This window comes from Physeter macrocephalus, chromosome 2 (assembly GCF_002837175.3).
Source record: "Physeter macrocephalus isolate SW-GA chromosome 2, ASM283717v5, whole genome shotgun sequence".
NCBI classification, from domain to species: Eukaryota; Metazoa; Chordata; class Mammalia; order Artiodactyla; family Physeteridae; genus Physeter; species Physeter macrocephalus.
The window spans coordinates 32,905,806-32,921,098 of NC_041215.1; the positions used below are offsets into that span (position 1 = coordinate 32,905,806).

At 41.1% G+C, this 15,293-nt stretch overlaps 1 protein-coding gene across 1 annotated transcript in view; it reads left to right on the top strand.

Moving 5' to 3' along the window:
• The window catches only part of CNTNAP5 (contactin associated protein family member 5), an 879,838-nt gene that overhangs the window by 557,035 nt on the left and 307,510 nt on the right, over window positions 1–15,293 (top strand). The window contains exon 11 of the mRNA XM_024115033.1: window positions 2,106–2,212. Within this exon, the coding sequence (XP_023970801.1) occupies window positions 2,106–2,212 (107 nt within the window). The remainder of the gene's footprint in view (window positions 1–2,105; window positions 2,213–15,293) is intronic.

Here is a 15,293-nt window from a genome sequence, read left to right on the forward strand (position 1 = left end):
TGTGTGTGTGTGTGTGTGTGTGTGTGTCTGTGTGTGTGTGTCATTGGGGGAGGGGAGTGGGATGGGGTGTGATAGAGCAGCCATAGACATGTCATGTAAGAATTTGAGAGGTTCAGAGGGGAAAGATTTTGAGAAAAGTACACTGCAGGAGAAGCAGTATTCAGAAACAAGGAGTTCTGGATGCAAAAGAAGAAAAGGTGTGGAGGAGGGTGGGCCTTCACAGGCTCTCTATCAGGGCACACCCAGAGGCAGAGGTTCTTGCTTGGATTTTGTTCATGAGGACACTGATGCTTCAAGTTTATCTCACTTCCCCACAGCACAAGGTTACTGGTGGCGGGGGGTGGGGGGGGGGCAGAAATCTGTGGTTTATCTGAGTAACAAGCCTGTTTCTTTTCCACCAAGCTGGGTGGGGGAATCCAGAGGAAAGGTAGAATTTGGAGTAGGGAAGGGCTCATTTTTTGGTTTATTTATTGATTGGTTGGATTTTGTGATCATGTTCCAGAGCAAAATTACTGAGTCCCTTTTTCCCCCCCTTTTTCTGTGTTTTTAAGCCTTAGCTGAACACCATGGAGTTATCAAAAGGCTTTTCCCAAACAGAAGCCCTGTCAGCACAACAGTGTGTTTGCTGTGCTGAGCAGAAAATTTCTAATAATATGTCTGGACATATGCAGGAATATTAGTTTCTGGGCTTTGAAACAATCATTGCTGGAGGGTTTCCTACCTATGTAGGACACATAGGGTAAATCATCTTACTTTTCCTTGCCTGACATTTTCGGAGGCTGCACAATGAACCCTTTTGTTGTATTATACCACTTCTGTGATTTCGCTGTTTCTACCCTGTCCCTGTTGAAATTCATGAGATTTTACTTTTCCCGTAAAGATTGTTTTCAAAAATTTCAGTGTTTAGCATTGCTTTCACTCTTAATTTTATTTGTTATACATATTGAGCACTTGCCTGGTTATTTTTTTAGGAGAACAGTACCCGCAGTGTAGAGATTTTAAATCATGTATGTAAGAGATGAAGAGAATTACCGAAAGACACCCTGTAGTAAATTGCTGAGCTGGGATTTGCGTTCAGATATATGTAACCCTGAAGTCTGTGATCTTCGTCCGGAAGAAATGACTGTTGCCTTCACTCCCCTTAGCCCAAGTGACACTTAACGTTTGTCCTTGTTATTTTTGCAGTATAAAATGTTTGTTTTACTTCATTGTGGCCGTGCTTCATATCTTGAATTTTCACTTAATCCAGCCCCAGTCTGTTTTAATCCTTTTTGCTAACATCATTTGTAGTAGCTTTATGATAGCCCATTAATATTATGTACTACAACTTTCCTAAGAAATCGTCTCATGTTGGAAACTTACATGGATTCATCAAGGCATCATTGTGAATAACAATAATTAGCACACATAGTTTTATGTTTTGAAATACATCCTAAAGATAGAGCCATCTAAGGGTGATTTCTGGGTTAACTTATATGAACGTTTCAGAGAGTTTTTAAAATGTATGGTGAAAGTATTTTTCAGAATAGTCATACTGTTTTCATTATAAGTAGTAAAGGCCTCATTTTAAGGGTGTTATTGACTCTGTTAATAATTATAGAATTTCCTAGTATGTTAACTGAACAGATACCATCTTTTCAAATTCATGGGGAGTTTAAAATAGATTCCTGGCCATCACCCAAAAGAGAAGCAGGATTATGACCTCAGTTATTTGCCCCTTTCCCCTTTCCTTTAAAAATGCAAAACCTTTTCAAAATGCAAAATTACATCTTTGTCTATTTTGTTCTACAGTAAGTGAAAAACCTTACAAATTCTGACCACTTCAAATTAACTTTAAGTCAATGAACATGTGCCCTAATGTTGAAACGCTTTATTTAATTGCCTAAATCAACCCTGAGCCTCTTTGCCCAGTAGTACCAGGTGGACCCACCTCTTGTGGTGAGACCATTGTCTTATGTTCACGTATTCAAGTCTCACTCAGGAATGGGAGTATAGCAGACGGATTTCTACCATTAATTCTTGTAGTTGGATATAAGACGTTTTTGTTTTTCCCCTTATTTCAACTGATTTGGTTTATTTTGTTTGATTTTGCTCCATCTCTCAAGGTGTTTGCCAAACTACTGTGAACACGGAGGAAGCTGCTCCCAGTCTTGGATGACCTTCTCCTGTAACTGCAGTGACACAGGTTACGTGGGCGCCACGTGCCATAACTGTGAGTAGACTCATGCCTACCCACAGTAGAATGGGCAAAAATCTACGAATATCGGGGATAATGTCAGGATATATTCAACATGGGGTGGGCACGTTTTATTCATTCCTTCAGTGTGTGTTCCTTTTTTTTTTTTTTTTTTTTTTAATTTTTTGGCTGCGTTCAGTCTTCATTGCTGTGCACGGGCTTTCTCTAGTTGCTGCGAGTGTGGGCTTCTCTTTGGTGAAGCGGTGCGGGGGCTTCTCACTGCAGTGGCTTCTCTTGTTGCAGAGCACGGGCTCTAGGCGTGCAAGCTTCAGTAGTTGCAACACGCGGCCTCAATAGTTGTGGCTCTCGGGCTCAGTAGTTGCGGCTCACCAGCTCTAGAGTGCAGGCTCAGTAGTTGTGGCACATGGCCTTACTCGCTCCACGGCATGTGGGATCGTCCTGGACCAGGGATCGAACCCATGTCCCCTGCATTGGCAGGAGGATTCTTAACCACCGCGCCACCAGGGAAGTTCCCAACGTGTGATTCTTGAGAGCATACTCTATGCCAAACACTGTGGTGAGCATGGAGGATGCACGGATACAAAGCCATATCATCATGAAGCTCAAGGTCTACCAGGAAGACAGACAGGAAATAGGATAAGTGTTGAGGTAGAGGAAAGACAAGGTGCTGTAGGCACACAAAGAAGAGCTCTGAAGTCAACTGCATTGTCTAGATGGGCTAAGTTAGGCTGTGCAATAAACAACCTGCATCTCGGTGGCGTAAGTAATGAACAGTTGGGTCATGCCTGTGTTACCTGCATATCACAGGTCTGCAGGGGACCCTCTTCCAAAGGTGTTCTTATTCTGGGAAGCTGACAGAGACTCCATCATCTGGAATGTTGCCCTGTCAGGGAGAGGGATGCACGAGGAAACATGTGTTTTTAAAAGCTTCTACCTGGAAGTTTCTACTTGGACGCTTCTACCTGGAAGTGGCAAATGTTACTTCCACTCATGGAATCATTGGCCAAATAAAGTCCCATGAGCAGCTAACTTCAAGAGGGTAGAAAGTGTCATCTTCCCATGGTATCTGAGACAATAGAACCAGCATATTGGTGACAAGTACTGACAATGTCTGTGTGTCCATGTTGGGGAGGCTTCAGATAGAAGGTTTGAGCTGATCTCGTGATAGGAATGGGGCAGACAAGGAAAAGAAAAAAGGAAACTGAAACTGCAAGTAGTTTCACATGGCGGGAGAGTTCGGACAGTAAGTGGTAAGAAAGGAAGCAGGAAGTGAGGAACCTGGAGCACACAGAGAATAAGGGGAGAGGAGGAAAAAGTAAAGGAAGAACAGGAGCGCCACGATTTCCATAATTCGATAGTCCTGTCAGGGTCACCAAACAAAAAAAAGCACATGACAAAATAGAGAAGGTTTGCCGTTTGGAGAATTGTATGTCAAACTGTGTGAAATGAACTGTAAGTTTAACTGACAAAGGTGTAATTGGAAGGTGCTGGCTATAGTTGTAGGAGATTTCACAGAAAATGTGAACTTCTAAATTGACTTAGAAGGTAGAGGAGTGGGAGAAGGGCCTTCTAGAATAACGTAAGAGCCAACAAGGCTGGACCTTTTCTGAGGACTTCTGGGAGACTATCACTCAGGGCCAGATCTCGCCTGTTTTCCTTAAGTCCCTGCTGCTCCTGGCGTGGCACTCAGAATGCAGAAAGGGAATGGTAGATGCCAGCTGGGCTAGAATCAGACTCTGATCCAGGATGAACAGCGCTGATGCTCTCATCCCTGCAGACCTCTCAGCCATCCTGTGGCCTCTTCTATGCCTTGTAATGTAACATTCACCAATGGTGACCACAGAGGAGGCTAAGCAAATCAGAGAAGAAATAGCCCATTGGCCATATCATGAGATGACATTATTACTGTTAGTTGCCTGTAGAAGTGAAAAACACTGCCTGGCTTTATAATGATATAACTTACTTAAAATTTTCTATTTAGAGATTTGGAACAGTGAACAACGGACTGAGAGAGATTAGATTTAATTTTTAGCAAACTCTTATACTTGAACAAGGACATAATTTTAACACTCCGGAGCTCATTTTCTCACAGATCCTGTAAAGGAAAACTAACAAAATCTTGTGGACCATTTTAAGGCTAAACTTACAAGTTTCTAGTTAAGATTCTCAGTTAATACCAATCTATAATTTTTTTAAAAATTAATTAATTAATTTTTGACTGTCTTGGGTCTTCGTTGCTGCATGGGGGCTTTCTCTAGTTGCAGCAAGCTGGGGCTACTCTTCACTGCAGTGCACGGGCTTCTCACTGCGGTGGCTTCTCTTGTTGTGGAGCACAGGCTTTAGGCACGCGGGCTTCAGTAGTTGTGGCATGCAGGCTCAACAGTTGTGGCTCACAGGCTTAGTTGCTCTGTGGCATGCGGGATCTTCCCGGACCAGGGCCCAAACCCGTGTACCCTGCATTGGCAGGCGGATTCTTAACCACTGCACCACCAGGGAAACCCCCAATCTGTAAATGTGAGTCCGGTTCCAGAACTATTATCCCTAAACAGCCAAGAACAACATATACTTGGACAGATACATTGTAGGACACAGACAGGACTGTCCAGATTGTATGGACAATGCTCTTGTCAGAAGCTCAGAGGCAACCAGAGTGGCCATCAGTTTAATAGTGAGATGAGAGAAACTTGAAGATTTAAGTCAAAACTATCCAAATACTGGCCAAATCATATGATAACATTCCTATGATTTGTAAAGCTAATTCTCTTCACTTTCTCCTAAAGTAATTTAATATTTTGAGAAGTTCATCTCATCTCATGGATGCTCTCCTCCTTTAAATTTATCCATCCATCATGCTAAAAATAGATTTCCAACTCTATAAAGAAAGCGTGAACTTAAAAGTCGATGGATGTGAGGTGCTGATTTTTAAAGGAACACTGTCAAAGTTGATGAGCAGGAAACTTAACATACCAAGCCTTAAAAATCTCATTCTCTGTTTATCCCCCTTTCTGTGACATTACTCAGGGTCTATACCATGGGCTGCAACACTGTGAAACCCCTCCTTCCCTTCTGGGCACCCAGCCAGGACAGATCAGCGGTGCTTGGTTGGCTGTGAGGTTTGGATGCCTATGCAATTCAAGAATTTGTCTCCCTTTAACTAATCCCTCCTCCTCCCCCCAGCTGGGTGAGGAGCACTGTTTTGCGTCACGTGTGTAAATTGAGTAAATCAAGTCATGCTTTCCTGCCTTCAGAAGGTCTGTGTCCCGGATGTAGGGCATCAGAAATGAGAGCTGCTAAAATACAGAAAACAGAGCAGAGGAGCCCCTCGGGTAAAAGCCAAACAAGCAAGTTCACAAACCTGCTAGTGTGGAAATGGCAATGCCCTTGGTGTGTTGGGCTTTAATTCCTTGAAACAGTCATGCACAATCAGAAGAGTCGAAGCAAGACCTTTAGATTTGTAAGACATTTATAACGATACTTAAAACTCGTAATTTCTTGACTACTGGTCTTTTGTCTTTTCATGCTCTTTAGGATTAGTTTGGTTTTTTTCATTCTTGGTACATCCTAGTAAACGTGAACCAATAGAGCTGAGTAAGGACAGAGATAATTCGCTTCCTTCTATCTAGCTTTGTGGATAAGAGAGAGGTCTGGCTGAGGAGGAGGGTATGATGAACTCTGAGGAATGGTACAGTGGGAATTCCCAAAGGCTTTAAACATGGTAGGTTGCTGTTAAAAGTAGATATGTCATCATTGCATTTCAATTTTCTTTCCTCCTTACCTGATGACATATAAAGAACTTGGGTACACAAGTTATGTTACTTTTCAAACACACTTGGTTCGAAGCCTCCTGCTTAACAAGATATGATGATTATGTGGGCAATTCCTCTCCAATCTGTGGCAGGTTCCCCACAGAAGAAGGAAATATGAGATCGTCACTTATCCCATGAACTGACGTTAAACATTATGTCTGTAAGTTGCTTTGGTCAGCAATTTTCTCCCCTAAGTTGTATCCTATTTGCCAGGGGGAAAACTGAAGGTAAAATAATGTTTTCAGTCCTGGTGGGCAACCCACCCAGTGATCAGAGCCTTCCGATCACCAGAGGTAGTTACCAGAGCCTTCCGATCACCAGAGCTGGTTATTGGCTTTCTAAAATGTGCAAGTTTAGAAGGTTGTGTAATTGAAGCCAAACTACTGAGTACTCAAGGTATATCTTGGCCCTGGTATATTATGAATCCAAGTTAAGATTAAAAGGAAGAGGTTTTGTTATGGGAGCTTAATCATAGATTGGTCTGCAACATAATGATAAAGTGAGGTGGGCATTATTATTCTCCCCATTTTATAGATGAGCCCAGAAGGTTACGTATCTTCTTCAAGGTAACATATGTAGCAAACGAAGGAGCTGGGATTTAAATAGAGGGAATCTGGCTGTGATGCAAGATAAGCCCTATGTCTTATTTCCTTTCTCAAATAACGAAGACATTTTGCAAACCTCTGTATATGAACTTAGTGATGGGACATTCATGACGTCTTTCATACTGCTTGAGACCCAGTAGGATATTGTGATATCAGATAGAAAATGCAGTTCTAGAAGACTGAGAGGTGAGAACGTTTTTGTGTTCTAGAATAATCATGAAATCATCCTGGAAGGAAGTAGGTTGAGTCAGCACTTGAAAGACAGCTCAAATTAAAATGGATAGAAAGACGAGGGAAGCCTATTGAAAACAGAGGTTGCCAAGAGCCAAGGTGTGATGGTAGAATATATATGCTGTGATTTGGGACAATGCAGATGTTTGCCTGGCTCAAGAAAGGGAAAATAGCTCATTTCATTCATTCCTGAAGCCCAAGTGGTATTCCCATAAAGCACGTTCCCCTAGGGGAAATCTGAGCTCACTTCCCTTCATTACCAAAGCTTTTCACGCGTTATTGCAGTATCTATAAATATGACTTTAATGACTGCATAATAAATAGTCTATTTAATGACTTCTTGTTTTTATTCAACCGTTTTAATCTTTTTCTGGGCGGGGGATGAGGAGCCCTGTGTTGTTTCCAAATATTTATTATTCTAACCAATACCACAGTGAGCATCTGTGTGCTTAAATAAATTTTCACCCCACATGTTCCATTGTTTTCTTGAACTGGGCATAGGAATGGCATATTTGGGTCAAAGATTATGAATCATTTTAAGGATCCTGATTCATATTTCAACTAACTTTCCTAAAGTCTTGCTACAATTTATACTCTGATCACTATTTTTTGAGATATCTTGTTTCACCTTCTAAGCCAGAATCGTTTACTATATGTTATAAAACTATTTTACATGTTTTTACTAAAACATTTGCATACTTTTAAATTTTATTTCTTTATTTTTGGCTGCGTTGGGTCTTCGTTGCTGCCCATGGGCTTTCTCTGGTTGCGGTGAGCGGGGGCTACTCTTCCTTGCGGCGTGCGGGCTTCTCATTGCGGTGGCTTCTCTTGTTGTGGAGCACGGGCTCTAGGCGTGCGGGCTTCAGTAGTTGTGGCACGCGGGCTTAATTGCTCTGCGGCATGTGGGATCTTCCCAGACCAGGGCTCAAACCCATGTCCCCTGCATTGGCAGGTGGATTCTTAACCACCGTGCCACCAGCGAAGTCCCATAAAACATTTGCATATTGATATGGAAATTATTATGGACCCTCATGATGAATTCCAGATGAAGAATAAGGTTTTATAGGTGAATTATGCAGTAGGAATAAGATTATCTCTACAGAACTGTATTTAATCATTCAACAAGTATGTACCTTTTGAAAGCACATCTGATGTCAGTAACCAGGCAACTGACAGTGACTCTCAGCTTGTGCAGACTTGGTAAGGAGCCAAGTACCTACTCCTCATCTTCCACATGTCTCCTCATGAGTGGGACTCTCCTTGATCTCCTCAGTATCTATATCTGATCACATTCACATGGACCCTTTTCCGGGGTCTCTTCACCGTTTCTCAGCCTTTGCAAATCCCTTTTTACCATGTAGCCTCTCTGACATCCTAACAGTGCCTTTCAGCTCGCTTTTCAGCTTGTCAAGAAAGCGTCTGCTTTCCTCCTCTCCCAAGCTTGATATAGTGCCTCCCCCGTTGGGCAGTGAATAACCAGGTATTGATTGGGAGCATATCAAGTTGTCTGGCGATCAGCCTCTAAGGTAGCCATCATAGAGGGATAACACTTTAGCTATTTTAGCAGTAGGTAAATGGTCCTCTCACTGCATGATATTTCATGGTTGAAATGAAAGGTTAGAGAGGGTAGGGGATTCTGGTAATAAGAGGTTTATTTAAAAGCAGGACTCATATCTCTTTGCTCAGGTCAACTCATATCCTAATATTATTCTGTGGGTTTCCTATCAGGATCTAAAGAAAATTCATCTCCAGGGTTCACCCTGAATATGCCATCAGCAATTGTTCTAAAGCTGCAACTAGCTACCTAAAGTAGAAGAAGAAAAACAAAAACAGTAATGCTTTTTAAAATCTTTTTATTTTATATTGGAGTATAGTTGATTAACAATGCTGTGTTAGTTTCGGGTGTACAACAAAGCGATTCAGTTATACATGTACATGTATCTGTTGTTTTTCAAATTCTTTTCGCAATTAGGTTGTTACAGAATATTGAGCAGAGTTCCCTGTGCTCTGCAGTAGGAATGAATTGTTGAATCCACACCCTGCTTCATTTTATGACACTAGCCTTTGGTGTCATCATTACTTTTATTCATGTTAACTCCCCCACTGAGACTCTAAACTCATTTAGGGGAGGAACTGTGTCTTGCTTACGTTTGTACTAACCATATCTAAAGAACTGGTGACATCCAGGGCACATCATGCAATTGGTGAGAGAGACAGTTACGCAGAAAAAGATAACTCTTTGTGCCATTAAATGGGGACTCTGTAAGGACAGGATGGTGTCTGAATCTTCTCTGTGTCCCCAACCCTTTGTCTAATCCCTGACACATCGTAGGTATCTGCTGTTGGCTGTATACACGGATGGATAAATCAGATAGGAGCACAGAGTGATGTGGAGTTACTGGGGTAAGGGCACTGTCCCTTTCTGGGGGAGGTGAGAAAGTTTTCACAATAGTTGACATTTGAGCAGAGGCTTGAAGGATGAGAAAGAACAAGGGACACAAGGGACACAAAAGACAGAGACACATGAAGTGTCGTGCAGTAGGGAGTACTACGAGCTGCTTAGCACAGCTGGAATCTAAGGTGAAATGGAGGAAAGGGGAGTCAGGATTTGCAGACAGAAGGGAAGACGGGTGTTTCATTGAGAAGGAGCTTGTTTCTCTGTTGAGCACCTAGGAGCCAGCCACAGTTTCTTGGTTTCGTTTTAATGCTGAGAATTGACTTGCTAATATATATTTCGTTGTTTGTTTTTTTATTTAGTAAGTTCTTTCTGGAACTCTAACTGTGATAGTATCGTAGAACATGCACTGAAGTCGGAAGACAACTTCATGTTGGGTGCAAGGGTCCAAGTTGGGTGTGTGTTGGGTGCAAGGGAGAGATACGATGCTATTTGCAATTATGTGAGCAGCAAATAATGAGAGTCAGAGCAAGCTAGAAAGAAGGGACCTGACTTGAAAGGCATATGTAACATTGGATCAAACAGACTTGGAGACAGATCGAATACAGCAGAGAGAAGGATGGCTTGTAGCTTTGTAGCTTGGAAGACTTCATGAAGGAAGGATGTAGTGACTAAGCCCCCAGGTCGCTCTGGGCCTGACAGTCTCACATCAAATCCAGGCTCTACAACTTACAAGATGTATAACCTGGGGTGAGTTATGTGAGTGCTGTGTGCTTTAATGTCCTCGTTTGTGATATGTGGCTGGGAATAGCAGCCACGTAATGGAAATATCATGAGGATTAAATAAAAGAATTCCCATGAAGTATTTAGCCTTGTGCCTGGCAAATGCAAAGCCCCTGATCCATATCAGCTACCATTTGAACAGATGGAAGGCATATGCAGACCGAGGCAAAGACTTAGCAGATGAAATCTTCAGTTCAGTTTGGGGCATGATGTTTGCCTGGAGAGATGTTACCTATGCAGAAGTACCCGGACATCCCCGAGTCAGGTCCTGGGGGAAAGATCATGATCACTGGGTGTATAGTGGCTGAAGCCGTTTGAATAGTTGAAATCAACTAGGTATGGTGGGCCAAGGGTGGAAACTGCCAAGTAAAATATTTTAAGGAGCTCAAGAAGAGGTACAACTGAGACACAACTAAGAAGGAAGTGTGGGGAAAGAAAAAGGAAGAACGAAGAAAAGGTGGTAACCTAAAAGGCAGAAGAGTAGTGTTCTGAGAATAGATTATAAACAGAAATGTCCAAGCAATGTCCCCCAGGTTACCTTCTCATTGTGCTTGGTCACAGTTGAATGGCTGGATGTTTACATAAGAAGTTGGAGAAAAGCACAATAAGTGAAAGAAAGGCAACCTTTCTCAAAAGTTTATGTTTTAATTAATTAATTTGTTATTGAAGTATAATTGATTTACAATGTGTTAGTTTCAGGTGTACAGCAAAATGATTCAGTTAAATATAAATATATATTCCTTTTCAGATTTTTTTTCCATTACAGATTATTAAAAAATATTGAGTATGGGTCCCTGTGCTGTACAGTAGGTCCATGTTGGTTATCTATTTTTTTTTGACTTGTACCTTTTTATTCTTTTTTTTTCTTTTTAACATCTTTATTGGAGTATAATTGCTTTACAATGGTGTGTTAGTTTCTGCTTTATAACAAAGTGAATCAGTTATACATATACATATATCCCCATATCTCTTCCCCCTTGTGTCTCCCTGCCTCCCACCCTCCCTATCCCACCCCTCTAGGTGGTCACAAAGCACCGAGCTGATCTCCCTGTGCTATGAGGCTGCTTCACACTAGCTATCTGTTTTACGTTTGGTAGTGTATATATGTCCATGCCACTCTCTCAGTTTGTCACAGCTTATATAGAGTAGTGTGTATATGTTAATCCTAAACTCCTAATTTATCTCTCCCCACCACCTTTCCCCTTTGGTAACCGTAAGTTTGTTTTCTATGTCTGTGGGTCTGTTTCTGTTTTATATGTAAGTTCATTTGCATCATTTTTTATATTCCACATATAAACAATACCATATTTGTCTTTCTCTGTCTGACTTACTTCACTTAGTAGGATGATCTCTAGGTCCATCCATGTTGCTGCAAATGGCTTTATTTCATTCTTTTTTATGGCTGAGTAGTATTTCATTATGTATATATTTACCACATCTTCTTTATCCATTCATCTGTTGATGGACACCTAGGTTGTTTCCATGTCTTGACTATTGTAAGTAGTGCTTCTATGAATATAGGGGTGCATATATCTTTTTGAATTAGAGCTTTTCCAGATATGGGCCCAAGAGTGGGATTGCTGGATCATATGGCAACTCTATTTTTAGTTTTTTAAGGAACCTCCATACGGTTTTTCATAGTGGCTGCACAAATTTACATTCGCAGCAATGGTGTAGGAGGGTTCCCTTTTCGGGAGACTTTGTTGATTGATAGCTATGATAGGTGTTGTCAGGATCCAGGTGATTCAAAACCATTACCTGCCATTGAAGTGATTTTACTCTCCTTCAGGAGGAAAGACCAATATCTTTGCATCCATTAATAAACAAGTAATGCAAGGTGGTGTGCAGTTATGTGCATGGGTCTGACTGCAAGGTACCTGCAAGTCTGTGAAGAGAGAGATTAGAGCAGGATGAGCTGAGTTGAAAGGCTTCTTGGAGGATTGGTCTGGCCTGGACACAAGGGCGGGACTTGGGTAGGCAGAGAAGTCTTAGGAGAGTGTTTTTCAAGGGTGAGAATCAAAGGAAGGATTTGAAATAAGGAAGAGCATGGAGACTGTTTGGGTTTTACTCAAGGCACAGCGTAAGGGCAAGGGAAGGAACATTCCTTGAGCTTCTTTTAAGTGCCATGCACTGTAATGGGTGGTTTCTATAGGTCATCTCACTCTCTGAGGCACCCTCACATCCTTAGCTCTAACCTTGTTAGACTGTGACTTCCTCAGACAGCGGGGTCTTCACATATGCAAGTCTCCTGACCAGAGATTCTTCTTACACTTTCTTTGCTTGAGTAGCTTTGTCAGCTCCTGCAAGAAGCCTACCCAGACCTTTCCTAGACCTTGCTCCTCCTTATCCCTTTAGCAGCCACTCACAGAGAATTGATTCCACCATATCAAAGTTAAATGTTTAGTTCTTGTTTTTCTTCCTACACTGCCGGTCTTCCATGTGTTCCTCTCTCTGGCACCAGCTGGCACATAGTAGAGGGTCAATGAATGTAAACATCTTTTGATGGCCCAAATGCCTAAAGCCACAGAGCTGGTGGAAGTGGGATTTGAACTCAGTTCTAGATGGTTTGAAAGCCCTTCCTCTCCACATTAAAACATCTCTAAGTGTTGAGTATGACCTATTTAGGAAAATAATCTAAAAAAGAATGGATATATGTATCTGTATAACTGATTCACTGTGCTGTACACCTGAAACTAGCACAACATTGTAAATCAACTCTACTCCAATAAAAATTTTTTTTAAACCTCTAAGTGGAAGAAAGAGCACACTTAAATATTTTATGGAATATGGTAGGATTATAAACAAACGGATATGAAGACTTCTGATTCGACAGGAGGGGGAATGAAGGTTGTATATTCACCTCGGATCGATTCTCTTCCTTTTGAACATATCTCAACGATTTAAGCATTTCCCACAGTCATTTCCTCCATGGTGATTTGTTTTATTTGTTTTTTCCTTCCTCTTTCTCTCCATATCTCCCTCTACCTCCCCTTCCCCTCTTTAATTGAAGCTGCAGTAAAGCTAACTTCAAATACTTACATTGGACTGACAATGTGCAAAAATGTAATCACAGGGTTTGGCTTTTTTCTAAATCCTTAGAAGCAACACAAGATCCCAAAATATGAAAGAGGATAATTAACTGGAGATAATTTAATTGTTGATGTTGCCTTCCTTTGGAGAACCATTGATATTTACTTTGAACACTGAACGGGAACAATGCACATTTATTTCTAGTGCATTTCAGTCAACAAAAGACTGATTGCCATAGAAATACAAAGCTCTGGTGTATCGCATGAGTTAGAAGTAATCTGGACTGGGTATATACATATTAAACTCAATATATAAAGACACATTTTCCAACTGTGCCTCAGCTTTGGATCCAGACAGATCTAGGTATAGTTATAGCTTTCTGGTCTTGGACAAATTACTTGCTTTTTTTCAGCCTCGGTTGCTTAATCTCGAAAATAATAACTCATTTAACAGTTATTGTGTGGATTAGAGGTAGGGGACAAAAAATATCTAGCATAATATTTGGGATTTGGCATTTCCGTGTTAAATGGTGTCTACTATATATTTAAAATGATGTGTTTGAAAGTTTTGGTGTACTTTTCATATAAGAGACATTCAATAATTTATCTTCCTATGCTATCAAATCATAAGGCTGTAGGAACGCTTTTTACACTGTAGATTACTAAACAGATATTAGGTTCTGGCATAGGTATTGCCGTTGGTGAAAGAACAGAGAGGTGACTGTCATAGAAAGAAGCCCAGGCTGCGATCAAGAGACCTGAGTCAAATCTATTTGTCATAAATGACCCTAGGCAAGTCACATACTTCTTGTAACCCATATTCCTCAGGGGTACAATGTTGATTATCATGAATTGTACATGGTCACTATGAAGGGTTATTTTGATTTGCCCCAGTTGTATGACTCGGAACAAGTGTGTTGACACCCTGTAGGGTGTTGCAGTTACGCCTTGCAATAGCGTGTTATCATTATACTGTACAGTTGCTATTTCTCCTCTTTGCCATTTTCTGATGTTCTAGCTCAGAATAATATGTGCAGAGATCATATAGCCCATATCTTGACTATGGTTTAGAAAACACTGAGTACTCTTTCATACTCTTACTGGCTCCAATAACCTTGAAGAGTAAAGCAAGTGGAAACATGAGGAGTGTGAGGGTCACAGATGTTTTAAGCTCTTGCATACTTCCTTTGAAACTTGTGGTTGAATTGAACTATGGTGATTGTTATTTGGAACGGATCAACGAAAAGAATAGTAAGAGTAATAAGCAATAAGAGAAGGAGAGAACCAGTGTGGATGCTTCAAGTACTTTATTAATTCTATTTTCAATAATAGAGTAAGACTGGACTATCTAAATTGTGATGAAAGAAAGGATTTCCCAGGGTGCTCAGTCTGAATCTTGCAAGCATATTTTGCGTATGTAATTCAGAGATAAAATTCAGAAAAATATTCCTTTATCCATTAAAATTCTATAATGCAATAACACTGTGACCTATGGCAAGTAATTCCACTGATCTGAGCCTTCCTTGTGCCATTTACCAAAGGAGAATAATAGACTCTGTCCCTTATTGCGACTGGCATACATTCATGAATCAGCGGGCGTGAAATCCCTTTGACAAGTTTGATTCTAACCCTTCCTTATGAATTCCTTCTTCTTATACATTACATCATTTTGTTCCCACGGCAACCTTGGTGAGAAACAAAGCAAGTATTCAGAGGAAGGACCCAAGATTCAGAGTGATTTAGAATGGAGAGCCCAAGGAATTTCAATGATAAGACCTGAGTAGGACTCAAACCTGGATATTCTTATTGTCTCTGACTTGGTCAGTGTGAGTATCCTGCAAAAGGTTCTCCAGCTATATCATGCTCCAGGTAACATAAGTTGTGGTTAGTGAAATTCTGAGGTTAATTTAAAGTTTAGTTTCTGTTCCTTGTTTTCTAAAAGAAATTCTGAGTCTCTTACTGCTCAGCTTCAAATCCTTCATTGTCCCCATGATCTCAATGATAAAATCCCTGCTTCTCAGCTGAGTAAGTGTGGCTTTTCATCACTTGGAGCCCTCCTAAATCACAATAGTTTTAGTTATGTCCCCATGTGGATCAAATTATAGTAGCTGTCATTGACTTTGTTTTTTTTGTTTTGTTTTGTTTTGGGTTTTTTTTTGCGGTACGCGGGCCTCTCACTGCTGTGGCCTCTCCCGTTGCGGAGCACAGGCTCCGGACGCGCAGGCTCAGCGGCCATGGCTCACGGGC